Genomic DNA, 16,935 nt, shown 5'->3' with positions numbered 1-16,935 from the left:
AAAAGTTTCTTTTGATTGTGAAGGAAATTTTACCAAAAAAGGCTTTCTTCTTTTAAGGTTGGCGGTGTGGACCCAAAGCAGCTAGCCGTTTATGAAGAGTTTGCACGAAATGTGCCTGGCTTCTTACCTACAAATGACTTAAGTCAACCTACAGGATTTTTAGCTCAGCCCATGAAGGTAAATACCTCACTTGGTTTAAATTAAATGTTTATGTTATGAAATATAATTTAATAATGCATCACTTTCTGCTTGGGAGCTTGTTATTGGGTATAGGGGAATGGAAGCCATTGAGTTATAGGTGATGTTTGTTAAATCAGCATGGTATGTAGGCATTGTATTATGTTCTGGCATTAGCTTAACTGTACTATTTAGCTCAGAGTAGCTCTTTTTTTGTTTTGTTTTATTGTTTTATAATACAGGGGTTCTCAGTAGTTGTGGGGCCTGTCCTGGCCTCGAACTCACAGAGATCTGCCAGCCTCTGCCTCCCTGAGTGCTGGGATCCCGGCTCAGAGTATGTGTTTGTTTCTTTAATTTATACCTACTTCTGTTTGAAGGTAGAGTTTCTAAAATTGTGCAAGAGATTTACCTAAAGTTGAGAATATAAGAAAAACATTTCCATGCTTGAGAAGTTGTGACCTGTTGCCCTCTTTGCTTTTGGTAGTTTTCTTTTTTAGAAAGAATGATATAAAGTGCCTTTATTGAGTATGTATTTTGTGAAGGCTCTGTCTTTTAAACAGTTTTAAGATTCATTCATTATTCATACATGTATGTATTTTGAGCATATTTACCTTTCTTGTGCCCTCATTTATTCTCCTCTAGTTCCTCTGGAGCCGAGTTTCCTCCCTTTCTCCCCACTTTTATACCCCTTTCTATTTACTTATCTTGAAAAGCCTACCGATGGGCCAGAGAAATGACTCAGTGGTGTAATGAGGCATTTGCCGACAAGCCTGAAAACATGTATTTTCCCCAGGAAGGATGAAACTGATTCCCACAAACTATTCTCTGGCCCCATATGCATCCATACACTCATAAATAAATAAGTAACCCAGCGAATTTAAGTAGGGCAACTTGCATGTTTGCATGGGTATAGGTAGGGTTTTTACTGGATCAGGCAATTTAATATCAGCTACTCTCCTAAAGAACAATTATTCCCTCTTCCTAGAGTCAAGTAGGGGAGAGGCATCACACCCATCTTGACAGGGTTCTGAATGAAGATTTGTACTCAGGTCTTTATGGTTACACTAGACTTTCAGGCCAGTGGTATGTTTTTAATATGAAGAGCACATAGCTGGGCATGGTGACCCACACTTTTAATCTCAGCACTCTGGAAGCAGAGGAAGGCGAATCTCTTAAACTAGAGGCCAGTCTGGTCTACAGAACTAGTTCAGGAGTGCCAGGGCTACAGAAACACTATTGTGAAAGGTGAAAAAAAGGAAAGCATAGAAGTGATGCTGTACTTTTACTCTGTCCAATCATGCTCTATAACTTGTAAGACTTCTGAGTTGCAGAAGGCTTCCTGGATGACACATGTGCTGTGCTCAGTCTTTTGCATTATTGATACTATACTCTGTGATCATTTATTATGTTGGGAGCTATAGAAGACAATTTATAATTTGAATAAAAAAATAAGCTGGAGAAATATGCCGAGGACAGACTTCTATTTCATTAGTATATTATGCCAGTGAACAACCTTAATTTTTTTTCCTTTGGTTATTTCTTTTTCTAAAACAGCAAGCTTGGGCAACAGATGATGTAGCTCAGATTTATGATAAGTGTATTACAGAACTGGAGCAGCACCTACATGCCATTCCACCAACTCTGGCCATGAATCCTCAAGCCCAAGCTCTACGAAGTCTTTTGGAGGTTGTAGTGTTGTCTCGGAATTCTCGAGATGCGATAGCTGCTCTTGGATTACTTCAGAAGGTTGGTTTTAAACTATTGCTTATAGAAGGAACTAGGTTTATAGACTCTGACCTGTATCTAAATCTATATAATTAGAATTGGGTTTTAAAAATTAATACAAACCAAGTTTTGTTGACACTTCCCCCATCCCATCTTCTTGCTGTAGAATGTAGTTATGGCAGTTAGAAGTAGCTAGATGGGACATCTTTTCTGTATGGTAATATTTTGGAAATATGGTGAATGACTACTATTATATAAAGACACATCTTTTGATTAGTAAGTAAATTGATACAAGTGTCTGAGGAATGGGCAGATTAAATTGGGAAGCCCTTGATGCCCACTCCACTCCCCTCCCCCCCCCCCCCAGATAGGGGTTCTCTGCGTAGTCCTGGCTGTCCTGGAACTCACTTTGTAGAGAAGGCTGTCCTCAGACTCACTGAAATCTACCTACCTCTGCCTCCCAAGTGCTGGGATTAAAGACATGCACCACTACCGCCTGGCTGGCCCTTTTGACTGCGTAGAGACTTAAGACGGCAAATAATAATGATTAAGTTTAAACTAGATAGATGAAAGTTGAGAGTGAAGAGGAGTTTTAAGCTTCAGAAATTACGTAGTTGCTTGTGTTTGATTTCCAGCTTGCATACTTGGTCTGAGTCCTGTATTTTCCATAGTTTTGAATACTTTCTTTTGTCCATAGGCTGTAGAGGGTTTATTAGATGCCACAAGTGGTGCTGATGCTGACCTGCTGCTGCGGTACAGGGAATGTCACCTCTTGGTACTAAAAGCTTTGCAGGATGGCAGGGCATATGGATCTCCATGGTGCAACAAACAGATCACAAGGTGGGTAACCTTAGAAAACTAGTTATTACTGGACTAGTTTTATCATTATTTTAGGTTTTACAGTTTATTTTATGTACATGAATATTTTCCTTGCATACATTATATATTGTATGCTTGTATGTCTACTCTGTGTGCTGGGTGCCTGCAGGGGACAGAAGAGGACAACTGAAGTCCCTGAAATTGGTGTGAAGAATGAGTCTGAGCCACCATGTGGATGCTGAAAATTAAACCTGGGGCTTTTGCAAGAACAAAAAGTATTCTAAACCACTGAATCTCTAAAGCGCCATGGGCTAGCTTTTGATATACATAGCCTATTTATTTCCAGATGTCTTTCTTTTGCTTACACAATAAATGGGGCTTTGAATTTTTGATTTTTAAAGGGTAAGAATTGTTGGGTGGTTCCAGTACATGCTTTTCAGGAATACATTAGTTCATTTGTTTTCAAGATTTCACAGTAGCATCCATGGAAATATTTTAGTGTCTTGAATGAAATTTCTCCTACTGCCCAATGTGAAAGCAAAGCCTGGACTGTTAACATTTCAGATGATCTTTCTGCTGGCTGGGCAGTTTGCTGAGAACCTTGTATATGCTAAGCCTAGATTATGCTTATTATCCCTAGCCTGCTTACTGTGTTAAAGCTTGATACTGTTTTGTGTTGTTTGTTGGTGGTTTTTGTTTGTCTGCTTTGTTTTTGTTGTTCGTGGGTTTTTTTGTTTTGTTTTTTTGTTTTTGCAGTTGTCTCTAGATACCTTTGTGTAGAACACATTGCCAATGTGGTTAATACGGCTAACAGACAGTCTTTTTCTAGGTGCCTAATTGAATGTCGAGATGAATATAAATATAATGTGGAGGCTGTGGAGTTGTTAATTCGAAATCATTTGGTTAACATGCAGCAGTATGATCTTCATCTAGCTCAGGTATGGAAGAAATTTAACTTGAGCAAACTAAAGGATGTAGGGAGTGCTATTATTTTAATTATCTCTCTCACATTTTTGCTGTGTTGCCAGTCAATGGAGAATGGCTTAAACTACATGGCCGTGGCATTTGCTATGCAACTGGTAAAAATTCTGCTGGTGGATGAAAGGAGTGTTGCCCATATTACTGAGGCAGATCTATTCCATACCATTGAAACCCTCATGAGGATTAATGCTCATTCCAGAGGCAATGCTCCAGAAGGGTAAGGATGGAATGCTTTGCTTTCCTTGTGCATTCAGCAGTCTCTAAGCGCTTTAGAAATTAATGTACACACTAACATTATTTTGTGACTGTTTCACCTAAAACATAATTTTAGTTAAGCCTAATGCTATCCTGAAAGTGTGAATGCTAAGTCAACTGCCTTCTGTGCATACAATGACTGATGAGTTGGCACCAGAAACGTGGTTTGAGCACTGGCTCTGTTTGGTGAAATGCTTGTAGGAAGATCTAAGTCCAGTCTTTGGATGCTCTCACCCTTAAAACCAAATGTATTGATGCACACTTGGAATACCAGTGCTGGACTAGGGACAGTGATTTAGGAAGCTCCAGGTTCTAGTGAGAAACTTTATCACCAAACAACATGGACAAATTCTGTAGAAATAATACCCAAGGTTGTTCTCTGGCCTCCACAAGCATGTGCACTTGCATTCATGTACACACACAGGAATGTGCGTGACACAAGACTGGGTATAGTTGTGCACGCTGGTAATTCAGCACTGCGGATTTTAGGGCTCATTGATCAGCCAACCTCACCTACTTGATTTTCCCAAGTTCTGATAAATGGTCCAGTTGTGTATCTATAAAATAAAAAAATGGTGGGTTAACTGATTTTCACTGTGAATTTATCATACTAGATTGCCTCAGCTGATGGAAGTAGTGCGATCCAACTATGAAGCAATGATTGATCGTGCTCACGGAGGCCCTAACTTTATGATGCATTCTGGGATCTCTCAAGCCTCAGAATATGATGACCCTCCAGGCCTGAGGGAGAAGGCAGAGTATCTTCTGAGGGAATGGGTGAATCTATACCATTCAGCAGCAGCTGGCCGTGACAGTACCAAAGCTTTCTCTGCGTTTGTTGGACAGGTAGAGCTTTTGGAAAGAAAGGTGCTTTTTATTCAACATTAAGTAGGGTGTGATAACTCCAATATTAAAGTTCAGTATTGTATACCTGTGGTCAGAATTACCTCTATACTCATGCAAGCAAAAATAATACCACTGTGGTCTGTTAAAATAATACGGCCTGTTTTTTCCTCACTACTGATGATGGCTACTGTAAATTCAGTATTCTTACTCCTTTAGTCTATTTATCCCATTTGTCATAGCTACAGTGTATGGTGGGTGGGGTCAGAAAGTGAAAAATGAAGCTACAGAATATCATTTTACTAATATAATAGTCACCAGTGATGGATTTTGAGCCAATACATTAAAATTTTAGAATATCCTATTTTACTAATATAGTCACCAGTGATGGACTTTGAGCCAATACATTAACATTTTAGAATATCCTATATGTGTAGTTTTTTCGAGGCTGGGTTTCTGTACAGCTTCTGGAACTAGCTTCGTAGGCCAGGCTGGCCTTGAACTCATAGAGCTCTGCCTGTCTCTGCCTCCCAAGTGCTGGGTGGGATTAGGCAGTTAAGAGCACATACTTTGTACTGTTCTTAACAGAGGACTGATTTAGTTCCCTGTGCTGACATTGGGTAACTCATCCAGCTCAGGGACAACCCGCATCTCTGGTCTTGGCAGACATCTGTATTCATGGGTACACATCTGCACCATTGAACACACGTGCACACTAGCAAGCATCCATAGGCACACAAATACAGTAAAAATAAACCTTAAAAAGCAGTTACAGAACAAACTGGGGGGAAAAGTAGTCAAGGTTCATTTGTATTCTGTTTTTCTTCATTACTGACTGTTTTCAGTGATGGGAGCAACAAAGAGGAAGAATTAGTGTCCTGACTGTAACAGAACTTGTCAGGAATAGTACTTCCTTGAACTGACCTTAAAATTTCCTTAATAAAATGGTACAGTATTTGTTCAGTAAGATATAACACTTGATTATTCTATTTTTTCCGTTTCCTCAAATTGAAACCAAAAGTTGGTTGTCTTGCCAAAGAAAGATTAATTGGTCTCTTTTTAAAATACCTGACAGTTAAGTGTGGATGAACTTGGTAAGAATTGGATGGATATACTTTGAACATAAATGATACTTAAAGTATGCCATGTAAATTTCTTCTGCTAAAAGAATCCAGGATACTATAAAACATAACTCCATTGAAAGGCTATCATCTATGTTTATAGTTTGAATTTTTTATTCCACTGAGAGAAATTCAAATGTGTGGTGTTTTATGGGCATTTTTGTGTCCTGGGTATGGGTGTGGCTTCTGTCTAGCTCCGCCTTATTTGCTTTACCCACCTCTCTCAGGCAGGTGGTGCAGTAGACCTTCCAGGGATTTTTTTTACTTTTTGTGCTTTGTCATGGCACATCATCTTCCTCTTCAAAATTTTAAATGATTTCAGAATGGAGTAAGGTCTTTTTGCTGGCCTTCTGTCTTGGTTTGGTTACATTGTTTCCATAATTCAACATTTATTTATTGCTTATCAAGATAATTAAATAGTTTAAAATTTTCCAAGATGATCTCTCTTCTGCTTTAATGTACTTCCCCTGAGACTGTTGGTTTATTTTTTTATTTTTTATTAGACAGTGTTGCTTATGTAGCCCTGCCTGACCTGGAACTGGCCTTTTCCACTAATTATAGTAGTATAAAAGAACATCACATTTAAATAACAATCTTGATTCTTGAGTATTAAATAAATTAATTTTTCTGCAGTTGGCCAGAATTTCAAAAGCTTTACCAGTGGTTAAATAAGAGGAGGGTAACTGTTAGAAGAAGTGTTACTTATGGGAAGTTAAATGTACAAGCTATTGAGTCTTCCTGAGAGAACAATATATTAACACCTTGAAAGTTTTTAAAAGTTAGTGTTATTTATATAATTTCCTGAATTATTTGTACATATACCCTCTTGTTCAAGGCTAATTATCTCTTTGTCAATTTCAATCTTCACCATGCATTAAAATTGGGACGAAGTCTGCCATGGCTCCTCAATAGTAGAGGGGTCATTTTTCTAATGGCATCCTTTCACAAAGTAAGACTTAGAAATGGAAATAAACTATAGTGTGGTTGTTTGAAAGCTAACATGTATAAAGTTGATGTTGAGTATGATCTCACTGTGTTGGTTGTTCCTACTGTAGATGCACCAACAAGGAATACTTAAGACTGATGACCTCATAACAAGGTTTTTTCGTCTTTGCACTGAAATGTGTGTCGAAATCAGTTACCGTGCTCAAGCAGAGCAGCAGCACAATCCTGCTGCTAATCCCACCATGATCCGAGCCAAGTGCTATCACAACCTGGATGCCTTTGTCCGCCTCATTGCACTGTTAGTGAAGCACTCTGGGGAGGCCACCAACACTGTCACAAAGATCAATCTCCTGAATAAGGTCTGGAATGCTTTCTTGATCCTTGGGTTTTTGTGGGTTTTTTGTTTTTGTTTTTTTTTCTGCTCCATTGTGTTGTGTGTGGTTCCCACCACTACCACCCTTTGTTGTTTGAGACAGGTACTCACTGTGTAGCCCTTTACTGACCTGGAACTCACTATGTAGACCAGACTCAGTCAGCCTTCCAAGTGCTTGGTTAAGGGGCATGTATCATCACACCCAGCCCTTAAAACCTTTTGTAGTAGCATTTTTTATCCAAAAATGAAGTGATAATATTCACCTCAGTTAAAAGAAAATAGTATTTAACAATATTTAAATAGAGAAATTAAAAATGTATTTTGGTGTGTTAGTGCTTAGATGATCCCAATAGGAGATACCAGGTGGGTGGTGTCTTCCTACCCCAAATTGTTGTCTAGATGGATAGACCAGTATCAGGAGTGAGATTTAATTATTGACCTGATTTATATGGCGGGATTCTTGAAATAGTTGAATATCAAAATTGATGTGGGATGTCCTTCTATCTGTGTATTGCTTTTATTGGTTGATGAATAAAGCTGTTTTGCCCAGTGGTTTAGCAGAGTAAAGCCAGGAAGGAAATCTGAACAGAGATGCATAGAGTCAAGGAAACACCATATAGCCGCTGCCACCCAAAGGGGAAAGATACCAAAACATTATATGTAAGCCACAGACTGTCTCACAGTGATACATAGATTAATAGAAATGGGTTAATTTAAGATGTGAGAACTAGCTAGGAATATGCCTAAGCCATCGGCCAAGTATTGCTGTAATTATACAATTTCTGTGTGATTAAATGGGCCTGGGTAGCCAGGAAACGAAAGTGCAGTCTACATTTACAAATGGTGCCCATGTGGAGCCTTGACTAGATTTTGCTCTTGAAGAAATACAGTTGGGTTCTTATTGTCACTCATCCCCCCCCCCCCCCCCCCCCCCCCCAACACACACATGCTGATCAGTGAGCAAACTGAGTAGACTGTTAAGAGAGCTGAGAACCATTTGCCCCTTGTTGCTATCAGGACACATTAGATTTAACATTGTTGTGTGCAGTATGATGAAACACGAAGAGACATCCAGGTTTCTATAGCTTTAGAAAAACCAGTGCCATCAGTGGAGGATGTAAAAGTTTTGGTCCAATGACAATGAAATTCAGAGGAAACACAGATTTAAACAAGTATCTCTGCCAGAATACAAATTTGTGTTCAAATGGCACGTGTCTTTTCCCTTCAAAGTGCTTTGTAGTAAGATTTGAAAGACTGGGTGAGGCAGGAGCATTACAGTGAGATTTGTAAGTTCAAAGCCAGCTTTTAGGTGTCTTAGACCTTGTCCCAAAGTTTTGGGGTTTTTTTGTTTGTTTGTTTTTGTTGTTGTTTGTTTTTTTAAAAAGCCTCAAGATAGCACTCAAGTGATAAAATAACTTGCCTAGCATTTGTGAGGGCCTAGGTTCAGTCCAAGAACACAAGATAAAAGAATCACGAGTTAGCTGAGCAGTGGTGGCCTATGCCTTTAATCCCATCACTTGGGAGGCAGAGGTAAGCAGATCTCTTGAGTTTAAGGCTAGCCTGGTCTACACAGTGATGAGTTCCAAGACAGCCAGGGCTGTAACAGAGAAACCCTGTCTCATAAAACCAACCTAAACAGATAAGAAAATAAACAAATAAAATTAAAAAGTCATGAATTGAAAACAAGTGGCTTATCTGTGTGATAATGAGTTGTAAACTGTGTATTCTGTATAGGTTCTCGGGATTGTAGTGGGAGTTCTCCTACAGGATCATGATGTTCGGCAGAGTGAATTTCAGCAGCTTCCCTACCATAGGATTTTTATCATGTTGCTATTGGAGCTCAATGCACCTGAACATGTGTTGGAAACCATTAATTTCCAGACTCTTACAGCTTTCTGGTGAGTGTTGGGCTTAGTAGAGATTTACATTTGTTGTCATTTGACATAGGGCCTTATAGCTCAGATTATCCTCCAGAGTTCTTATGTTACTGAGGCTGGTGGTCTTGAACTCCTAAGTCTCCTGATTCTAGCTTCCAAGAGCTGGAATTGAAGGCACGAATCTCACACCATGGGCTGCACTTGCTAAGATTTAAGGACTTGGTTTACTGTAGTCAAACTCGGGTAGAACTTTTGGTTTATTTAGGTACAAGTTATTTTTTTTGTAAAGTAACTTGCATGTTGTCTGCATTCATATGTTGTTTGATATATTTAAGTTTGAGCTTCTGAAATTTTTCTTTCAGCAATACATTCCACATCTTAAGGCCTACCAAAGCTCCTGGCTTTGTATATGCCTGGCTTGAATTGATCTCCCATCGGATCTTTATTGCAAGAATGCTGGCACATACGCCACAGCAGAAGGTGTGGCTGCAGTTTATCTCCCACAGACGAAGCCTGTAACTACCTGGGGGCTTACTAGCACTGTTTATGTCGATTTCTATTAGTTACTTAGTAGTAATAGTTGTTTTTTTTTTTTTTTCCCCTAAGCATGTTATTTGGTAATTATTAAATGTCAGGTCACAGAATGTAAAGAGACTTATCAAGTACTTGAATACATAAGGCTTTCTTGGGTGACCACCTATTGCTTCTCTAGCTTTGTTATGGACCATCTCTGTCAGTCTCTTAATCCTTTGCGTTAACAATAATTTAATATGAGAACTGTCTCAATTTGCAATTAAGTGGCAAAAGTACCTTCATTTGACTCTTCAGACCAGAAGAAAATGTAACTACCATGTGTTACAGTGGCTAAGAAAGTGAAATAATCACTTTTGATTTTGTTTTATGATTTCCATATGCAAACCATGGCACGCAGACACGTGCATGGCATGCCCACAAAAAGATGAAACATGTGCTCCCTACCACACTAAGCTAATAAATACTTAGTCGAGAGGTACTGATGTTAGTGTGTGTGACCACAGTGTAATAACCCAAGGAACCTTTTGGTAACTGACAACTTCTAAATGTCACTACAACTCATATATATTTCTTTCTTTAGGGGTGGCCTATGTATGCACAGCTGTTGATTGATTTATTCAAATATTTAGCGCCTTTCCTTAGAAATGTGGAACTCACTAAACCTATGCAAATCCTCTATAAGGTAATTTTTACTTACTTGGATTTTTTTTAACACGTGGGCTGTTACTAAGTTTTTACAGTAACACAAGATTCAGAGGCCCTACTTAAGGGTACTCTAGTATTAGTGGTGCCTCTACCAGTTGAGGTTTTATCTTCTCTGCTCTTCTCCCTGCCCCCATTTTAGCAGTTTTGTTGTACAATCTCACTGGGGGTTTAACTCCTATTTCCTTGGTGTTTTTTTTTCTTTTAAACATTTTTCTTCTTAGTTTTATTTTATGTGTATGACTTTGGCATGCATGTGGGTCTGGTGTTCAGGGAATATAGAAGAGGATGCTGGAGCTCCTGGAACTGGTGTTACAGATGGTTGTGAGCCACCATGTGGGTGCTGGGAATTGAACTCAGGACCTTTGGAAGAACAGGCAATGCTCTTAACCTCTGAGCCATCTCTCCAGCCCCCACCTAGGACCTTCTTACACATGCTAAGCTATCTCGTGTTGCTAAGGGGTTCCTGCCACCTATTTATCAGAATTGTTGAATTTACTAACTTGTCAAGAACTAGCTAGCTTTGATCTAAGCAGCAAGTGTTTTTTAGTAAGGTTTTTCAGTTGATGTATCATCCCCCCCCCTTTTTTTTTATACCTTTCTTTGATTTTGTTCATTCTACAGTTCTCTTTCTAGCTTCTGGGATAGATGCTGCATCGTTGTATTGTTTTTGTGCAGAATATATTATTGCCCTTTATTCATGGCTCCAGGTTTTAAAGCTAATTTTTCATGACTTTTACATGTAATTATTTTTATGCTCTTAACAATATTTATTGATTAAAGCCTACAATTTTTTTTTAATGTTACTAACATACTTTTGGCATTTTTGACCAGAGTTAAAATTCATGATGCGGGTAGAAATACTGATTTCTTAGTGTGGAACATTTTTTCCTTTTTATGTAGGGTACTCTAAGAGTGCTGCTAGTTCTTTTGCATGATTTCCCAGAGTTCCTTTGTGATTACCATTATGGGTTCTGTGATGTGATCCCTCCTAATTGTATCCAGTTAAGAAATTTGATCCTGAGTGCCTTCCCAAGAAACATGAGGCTCCCAGACCCATTCACTCCTAACCTGAAGGTAAAGTTTAAATAGATGGAGCATGGTTGTTTTGTTTTGCTTTTGTCTTTTAATTTTAGTTCTAATCTGTGTATGTATATGTGTGTGAGTATATGTGTAACATGTGCATGTGTGAGTCTGTAGAGGCCTGAGTAAGGTAGATCCCCTTGAAGTAGAATTAGAGAGTGAGCTGGCATGTGGGCAATGGGAACTGAACTCAGGTCCTCTGCATGAGCAGCCAGTGCTCTTAACCACTGGGCCATCTTTCACAGCTCCAAAAGGAAAATTTTTTTATCTTAATATTTCAGCCCTTTGTTAAAACAGCCTATTTTTAAAATCATTATTTAATCTTCTCCAATATGCATGTGTGTTTAGGTAATGATACTGTTCGGGTAGCTAATTCTGTTATTAATCATGATAGACACGATATTGTCCCTGAATATTGGTTTATACTATTTTTTCTGGTTACTGTTTCTCATAATTTTGCCACTAAATTTAGGTATAATTATTAAATCCCAGACTAAATGTTGAACTAGTCCCATGCTGTATAGTTGAAGAAGAAACTAATCTTTGCAATATCTGTAGCTCACAAGTTTCATTGTGTATGTGTTTAAATTGTTTAAGGGAAGGGACCACTTAAAAATCATACCACCATTTGCATAAATAAATACTAGCCTTTTAAATTTGCTCTTGGATCTATGTTAAGCCCCTTTCAAGTACATTTTAAAAAGCATGTAACGTTCTCTTATTTGACTGGGGCTTCCTTTGGTGGCTGGAGTTCTTGGTGGTGAGTGAGGAGTCTTCCATCTGTACTGATTTGAAATCAAGACAGTGCCTAACAGTGCAAGTTACAGCATAAAAATATTCTTTAATTTCCCTTCCTAATCGAAATTTCTAATGTGTGGTGTTCACCATCTGTGTGCAAGTGTGGACAGTTTTAGAAAGCTGTCCTAACTTTTCTGTCATAGGTGTGATTTGTTAATTCTGTGCTTGATTCCAATTCTTGCTATTTGTGGCAGGTGGACATGCTGAGTGAAATTAACATTGCGCCTCGGATCCTCACCAATTTCACTGGAGTGATGCCACCTCAGTTCAAAAAAGATTTGGATTCCTATCTTAAAACTCGATCCCCTGTCACTTTTCTATCGGATCTGCGCAGTAACCTACAGGTTAATTGGTTTGACTTAATTTGTTCTCTGTTCTGTCTTTGTGTGCACTGTACATTGTGTGTCTCATTTAGAAACATTGTTGAATTTGATTGAATTTGGCAATACAGACCTGTTTCTTAGGCACTAAGACAGACAGATCACGAGTTTGTGGCCAGCCTGAACTACAATGGCAAGACTTCACCCCCAAAAATACACCCATCCCTATATACACACCAAAATATTGTCATACCCGTTCATTGGGTGACCTTAACTGGGTTCTATACTTTACTAATATTTTATCATTGACCCAGTTATAGATGAAACCACTTGGGAAAAGACATTACTTTCTGTAAGCCCTGGCTTAGTTAAATTTCCTGTATAGAGTGACTTGAAGTAGAATTGACTTTCCAGTGTTAGCACCTTGTGCAACAACTTCTTCCTCCAAAGTTATAGAAGTTGTGCTTGTTTTGGATGGTTAAGTTTTATTTTATAGCTTTCTTTTAAAAAAAAAAAATCTATCTATCTAATTTATTATGTATACAACACAACATTCTGCCTCCAGAAGAGGGCACCAGATATTACAGATGGCTGTGAGCCACCATGTGGTCTCTGGGAATTGAACTCAGGACCTCTGGGTGAGCAGCCAGTGCTCTTAAATTAACCACTGTGCCATACATATCTCCAGCCCCTGTTTTATAGCTTACAAATGTGAAAAGTGATACAGTATTTGGTTTCCTAAAGGAACTGACATCTCCTGGTTGAATCACTCTTAGGGCAACTGTGTATTTGTGTAGCTCACAGTCCTGAGCACATTTCTTTTATTTAAATCGCAAAGAATAGCAAGACCTGTGTATCTCTTCTAGAGAGCCTTTAGATGGGTTGAGAAATAGTGCTGTGGGGCATAGCACACTTGATTCAAGTAGTGCACACTTGAATCTCAGCACTGGGAACCAGAGGCAGGTGGATCTCTTAGTTGGAACCCAGCCAGAGCTACGTTATGAGATCCTGTCTCTGAAAAAAAAAAATAGTAGTGCTAGTCAGTTAGTTCTTTGGTAAAGTGTTCTCTTTCGCCCCTTTAGGTATCTAACGAGCCTGGCAATCGCTACAACCTCCAGCTTATCAATGCACTGGTGCTCTATGTAGGGACTCAGGCCATCGCACACATCCACAACAAGGGCAGCACGCCTTCAATGAGCACCATTACCCACTCAGCACACATGGACATCTTCCAGAATCTGGCTGTGGACTTAGACACCGAGGGTGAGTGAAGCTGGCCAGTTTGCATCGCCAAATTCTCCGTACTTTGCCACAGATAAAAATTGCAAGAATCTAGAAATTTTCTTTAGGTCACACTAAAGAATGCTCTTTTCATAAAGTGCAAAGAAAAACTGCCCAAAATCTCATCATGTCAGTAAATATGTTGGTATTCCTGATTGCGGTAAATGTGTAAAAGTAAGTATGGTCTTTTTGGTAGCCTTCAGCAGAGGCTGACTCATACTACACTGTGTCATTTATTATGTCTACTTGCCAAGGAACAAAGCATATTATTAAATGTTTAAGATTAAGGACGGGGGGGGGGGGCCCTGGAGTGATAGCTCAGCCGGGTACAGTACTCTGAAGATGTATGTGTCTGTTAGACCTGAGCTTCATTCACAACTCAGCAGTCTGACTGGTTGTGGTTGCTTCTGGCAGTTTCAAAAATAAGTTTCCTTGATGAAGGATTAGAACTACATTTACTGTGGGTATATGGACAACTAGCTCAAATATTTAGAGTGTAATTAGTGATTAGGCAGCTGAGGGCAGTGGCGTGGGTTCTTCTCCACAACCCATGACTTCACTAGCCCTGGCTTTTTAATCCCAGGCATGGTTACCCTTGTTGAGTGTCTCTTAAGTCCAGTTGAAGAGCTGTTTGTTGTCCCCACGGTATGTGTGCCCCTGCTGTACCCTTAGGAATATTGTGTCATGCTGGTCACTGGTGTGGTTCAGAGGCACCACAGATGGCTAGGACTGCTGCTTCCTCCCTCCTTTGGAAGTTTGCATGGTGCTTTCTAGTACTTTGAAAGCTAGTCCTCGGGATAGAGACATTCAGGCCAGTTCCAGGCTCAGACCTCAGGGCACTGTGTCTGAAGTGCATGGTGGTTACACTTGACCTGGGGGCGGGGGGGGGGGGGGCACAACCAAAGGCACTAGCCGCAGCCTATATTTTGGAAGTCTTTTGGATAACCCAGATTAGTGTCTCGGGCATCTCATGCCTGGTGTTGAGGTTTTTTGATTAGGTGTTTTTTGGTGTTAAAAGCGTTACCAGCCCAGATGAGAAATTTTCATCTAGATTGTATTTATACATAGATTTATATCCATTACAGGTTTTTGTTTGTTTTTTTGAGACAGGGTTTCTCTATAGTTTTGGAGTCTGTCCTAGAACTGGCTCTTGTAGACCAGGCTGCCTCCCAAGTGTTAAGATTAAGGCGTGTGCCACCACACCCAACTACTGTCTTTTTTTTTCTCCCCCTCCCAGGCCTACATATATTTTAAACACAGTAAATCATTGAGCTTTTTTTTTGTCTTTGAATCTTATCTTTACTGTATATCTCTCTCTTTTTCTTTAATTTGCTAAGCAGTATGGGTAGGATTAAAGCCATGGCTCTGACGGCTGGATTCAGCCTATTTCTTAGCTTTCTGAGATTCCAACCTCATGGCGGAGGTCCCAGCTGTACCTCTTTAATGTGTTTAATGCCACAACTCTATGGCATTTCAAGGTCCCTGCTACCAAGCAAGCTGCAGCAATCTGCTCACAAACCACATTCAGATGCTCTGTAGCTGGACCCCTGCCTCAAAGAGTCAGAGTGTGTGCTGGCAGGACAGCCCAGAAAGCCTGCATTTTTTCCTGCTATGGCTGAAAACCAAAAAGCATGCGGTCAGCTTTTCATCAACACCATTTAAGTGTTTCGTGTCAGGACCTCTTAAAAGAGCTGCAAGATTTTACAGCTAAGGCTAAGTCAGTCTCTTAAATGAGACACATTTTGCCTCTAGCAAACAGAGCCCACCTGAGAAAATTTTGCTATAAATAAGTTGTACTTAACTCTATTACTTTTTATCTAGAATTCTTCCCAAGCTCACAGGCTTTATGTGGATGCAGTTGTACATGTGGACACCATTTGTTGACTGAGTTTTCTGTCCTGTCTGGTCCTGCAATCGTTAAGTCCCAAAGAAATCACACAGAGTCTACATTAGTTATAAACTGATTGGCCCATTAGCTCAGGTTCTTATTAACTCTTATAACTTATTAGCCCATTATTCTTCTCTGTGCTAGCCATGTGGCTCAGTACCTTATTTAGCGAGGCAGACACATCTTGTTTCTTCTGTGGCTAAGTCAGGACTCTTTATTATAGGTTTTTTTTCTTAAAGAAACAGTTAATAGTGTGGTTCCTTATGACTTTCTCCCCTTTTCTCATTTTCCTTATATTGTACTTTTCTTCCCCCATCCCTATCCCCAGCAGGGGTCCTTTTTATTTTTCTGCTTTTTACAGTTATGTACTTATTTCTGAAGATGTGGAGCTAAGAGCCTGGAGGGGGGGGGGCGAAAGGAGAAGAACATGAGATATTTGTCATTGCTCAACTTAGTGAGACCATTTCTAGTTTTATCAATTTACCTGCAGAGTTCATGACTTTTTTCTTTTGGCTCTTGGGAGTATTATCAGCCTGAATAAGTGGCCCATAGTGTGTAAATGTATATTTTATTACTCATTCACTGGTTGAAGAACATTTAGGTTGTTTCTATTTCTTAGTTATTATGAATAGAGCAGCAGTGGACATGGCTGAGCCAGTGTCTGTGGAATAGAATGTGTTCTTTGGGCATATGCGAAGGAGTTGTGCGTGTAGTTGAGTCATGTGACAGATATTTTTACCTTTTTGAGAATTCTCCACATTAGCACTCATTATGTACTTTAGGGCTGTTAGTTTTAACTTTGCTATATATCTTGAAAGGATAACTATATTTGATATATAGATTAGTATTGCTTACCTATTTTCAAAAGGTACTTGAATGTAAAAGCAAAGTTTAACAATTGAACATTGTTAAATTCTTTAAGTGTTTAAGGGTCCTTGTGATAGCTGTACAAACAAGATAATCAAATCCAGATAAGAGATCGATTGCTCTCTGGACATGTGATATATTCTGGATTTGATACCCCCATCTGTTATTCTACCAGTATAAGGATCTTTAGGGGCAAGACTCTAAAGATAAAGACATTGAGGTCAGAGCTGTTCTCATCATAGGAAGACATTTCCTTCATTGTGCCTATTTCAAGTCTACAAAGCAGTTTTCCAAGTGCTAGATGAAATAGACTGTTTCAGCTGGTTGGATAGTGAGATGGTTTCAA

The 16,935-nt window shown here is 39.3% G+C and overlaps 1 protein-coding gene across 9 annotated transcripts in view; it reads left to right on the top strand.

The window, feature by feature from the left end:
- Window positions 1–16,935, top strand: part of Cnot1 (CCR4-NOT transcription complex subunit 1) — a 58,774-nt gene that overhangs the window by 39,595 nt on the left and 2,244 nt on the right. For 5 of the 9 annotated variants that reach the window (XM_050143993.1, XM_050143989.1, XM_050143987.1 and 2 more), the window contains 13 exons: window positions 58–177; window positions 1,732–1,923; window positions 2,600–2,742; window positions 3,551–3,659; window positions 3,750–3,919; window positions 4,572–4,824; window positions 6,977–7,225; window positions 8,974–9,137; window positions 9,479–9,596; window positions 10,231–10,332; window positions 11,256–11,429; window positions 12,428–12,577; window positions 13,636–13,816. In XM_050143993.1, the coding sequence (XP_049999950.1) occupies window positions 58–177; window positions 1,732–1,923; window positions 2,600–2,742; window positions 3,551–3,659; window positions 3,750–3,919; window positions 4,572–4,824; window positions 6,977–7,225; window positions 8,974–9,137; window positions 9,479–9,596; window positions 10,231–10,332; window positions 11,256–11,429; window positions 12,428–12,577; window positions 13,636–13,816 (2,125 nt within the window). Of the gene's footprint in view, window positions 1–57; window positions 178–1,731; window positions 1,924–2,599; window positions 2,743–3,550; window positions 3,660–3,749; window positions 3,920–4,571; window positions 4,825–6,976; window positions 7,226–8,973; window positions 9,138–9,478; window positions 9,632–10,230; window positions 10,333–11,255; window positions 11,430–12,427; window positions 12,578–13,635; window positions 13,817–16,935 lie in introns of those variants that run through there. The other 4 variants (XM_050143991.1, XM_050143992.1, XM_050143990.1 and 1 more) reach the window with 2 other exon arrangements.

Source organism: Alexandromys fortis, unplaced genomic scaffold (genome assembly GCF_014885135.2).
Source record: "Alexandromys fortis isolate MF-2015 unplaced genomic scaffold, M_Fortis_MF-2015_v1.1 scaffold_1, whole genome shotgun sequence".
NCBI classification, from domain to species: Eukaryota; Metazoa; Chordata; class Mammalia; order Rodentia; family Cricetidae; genus Alexandromys; species Alexandromys fortis.
Note: the sequence above shows the minus strand (reverse complement) of the source record. Positions and strands in the feature narration are given on the sequence as shown.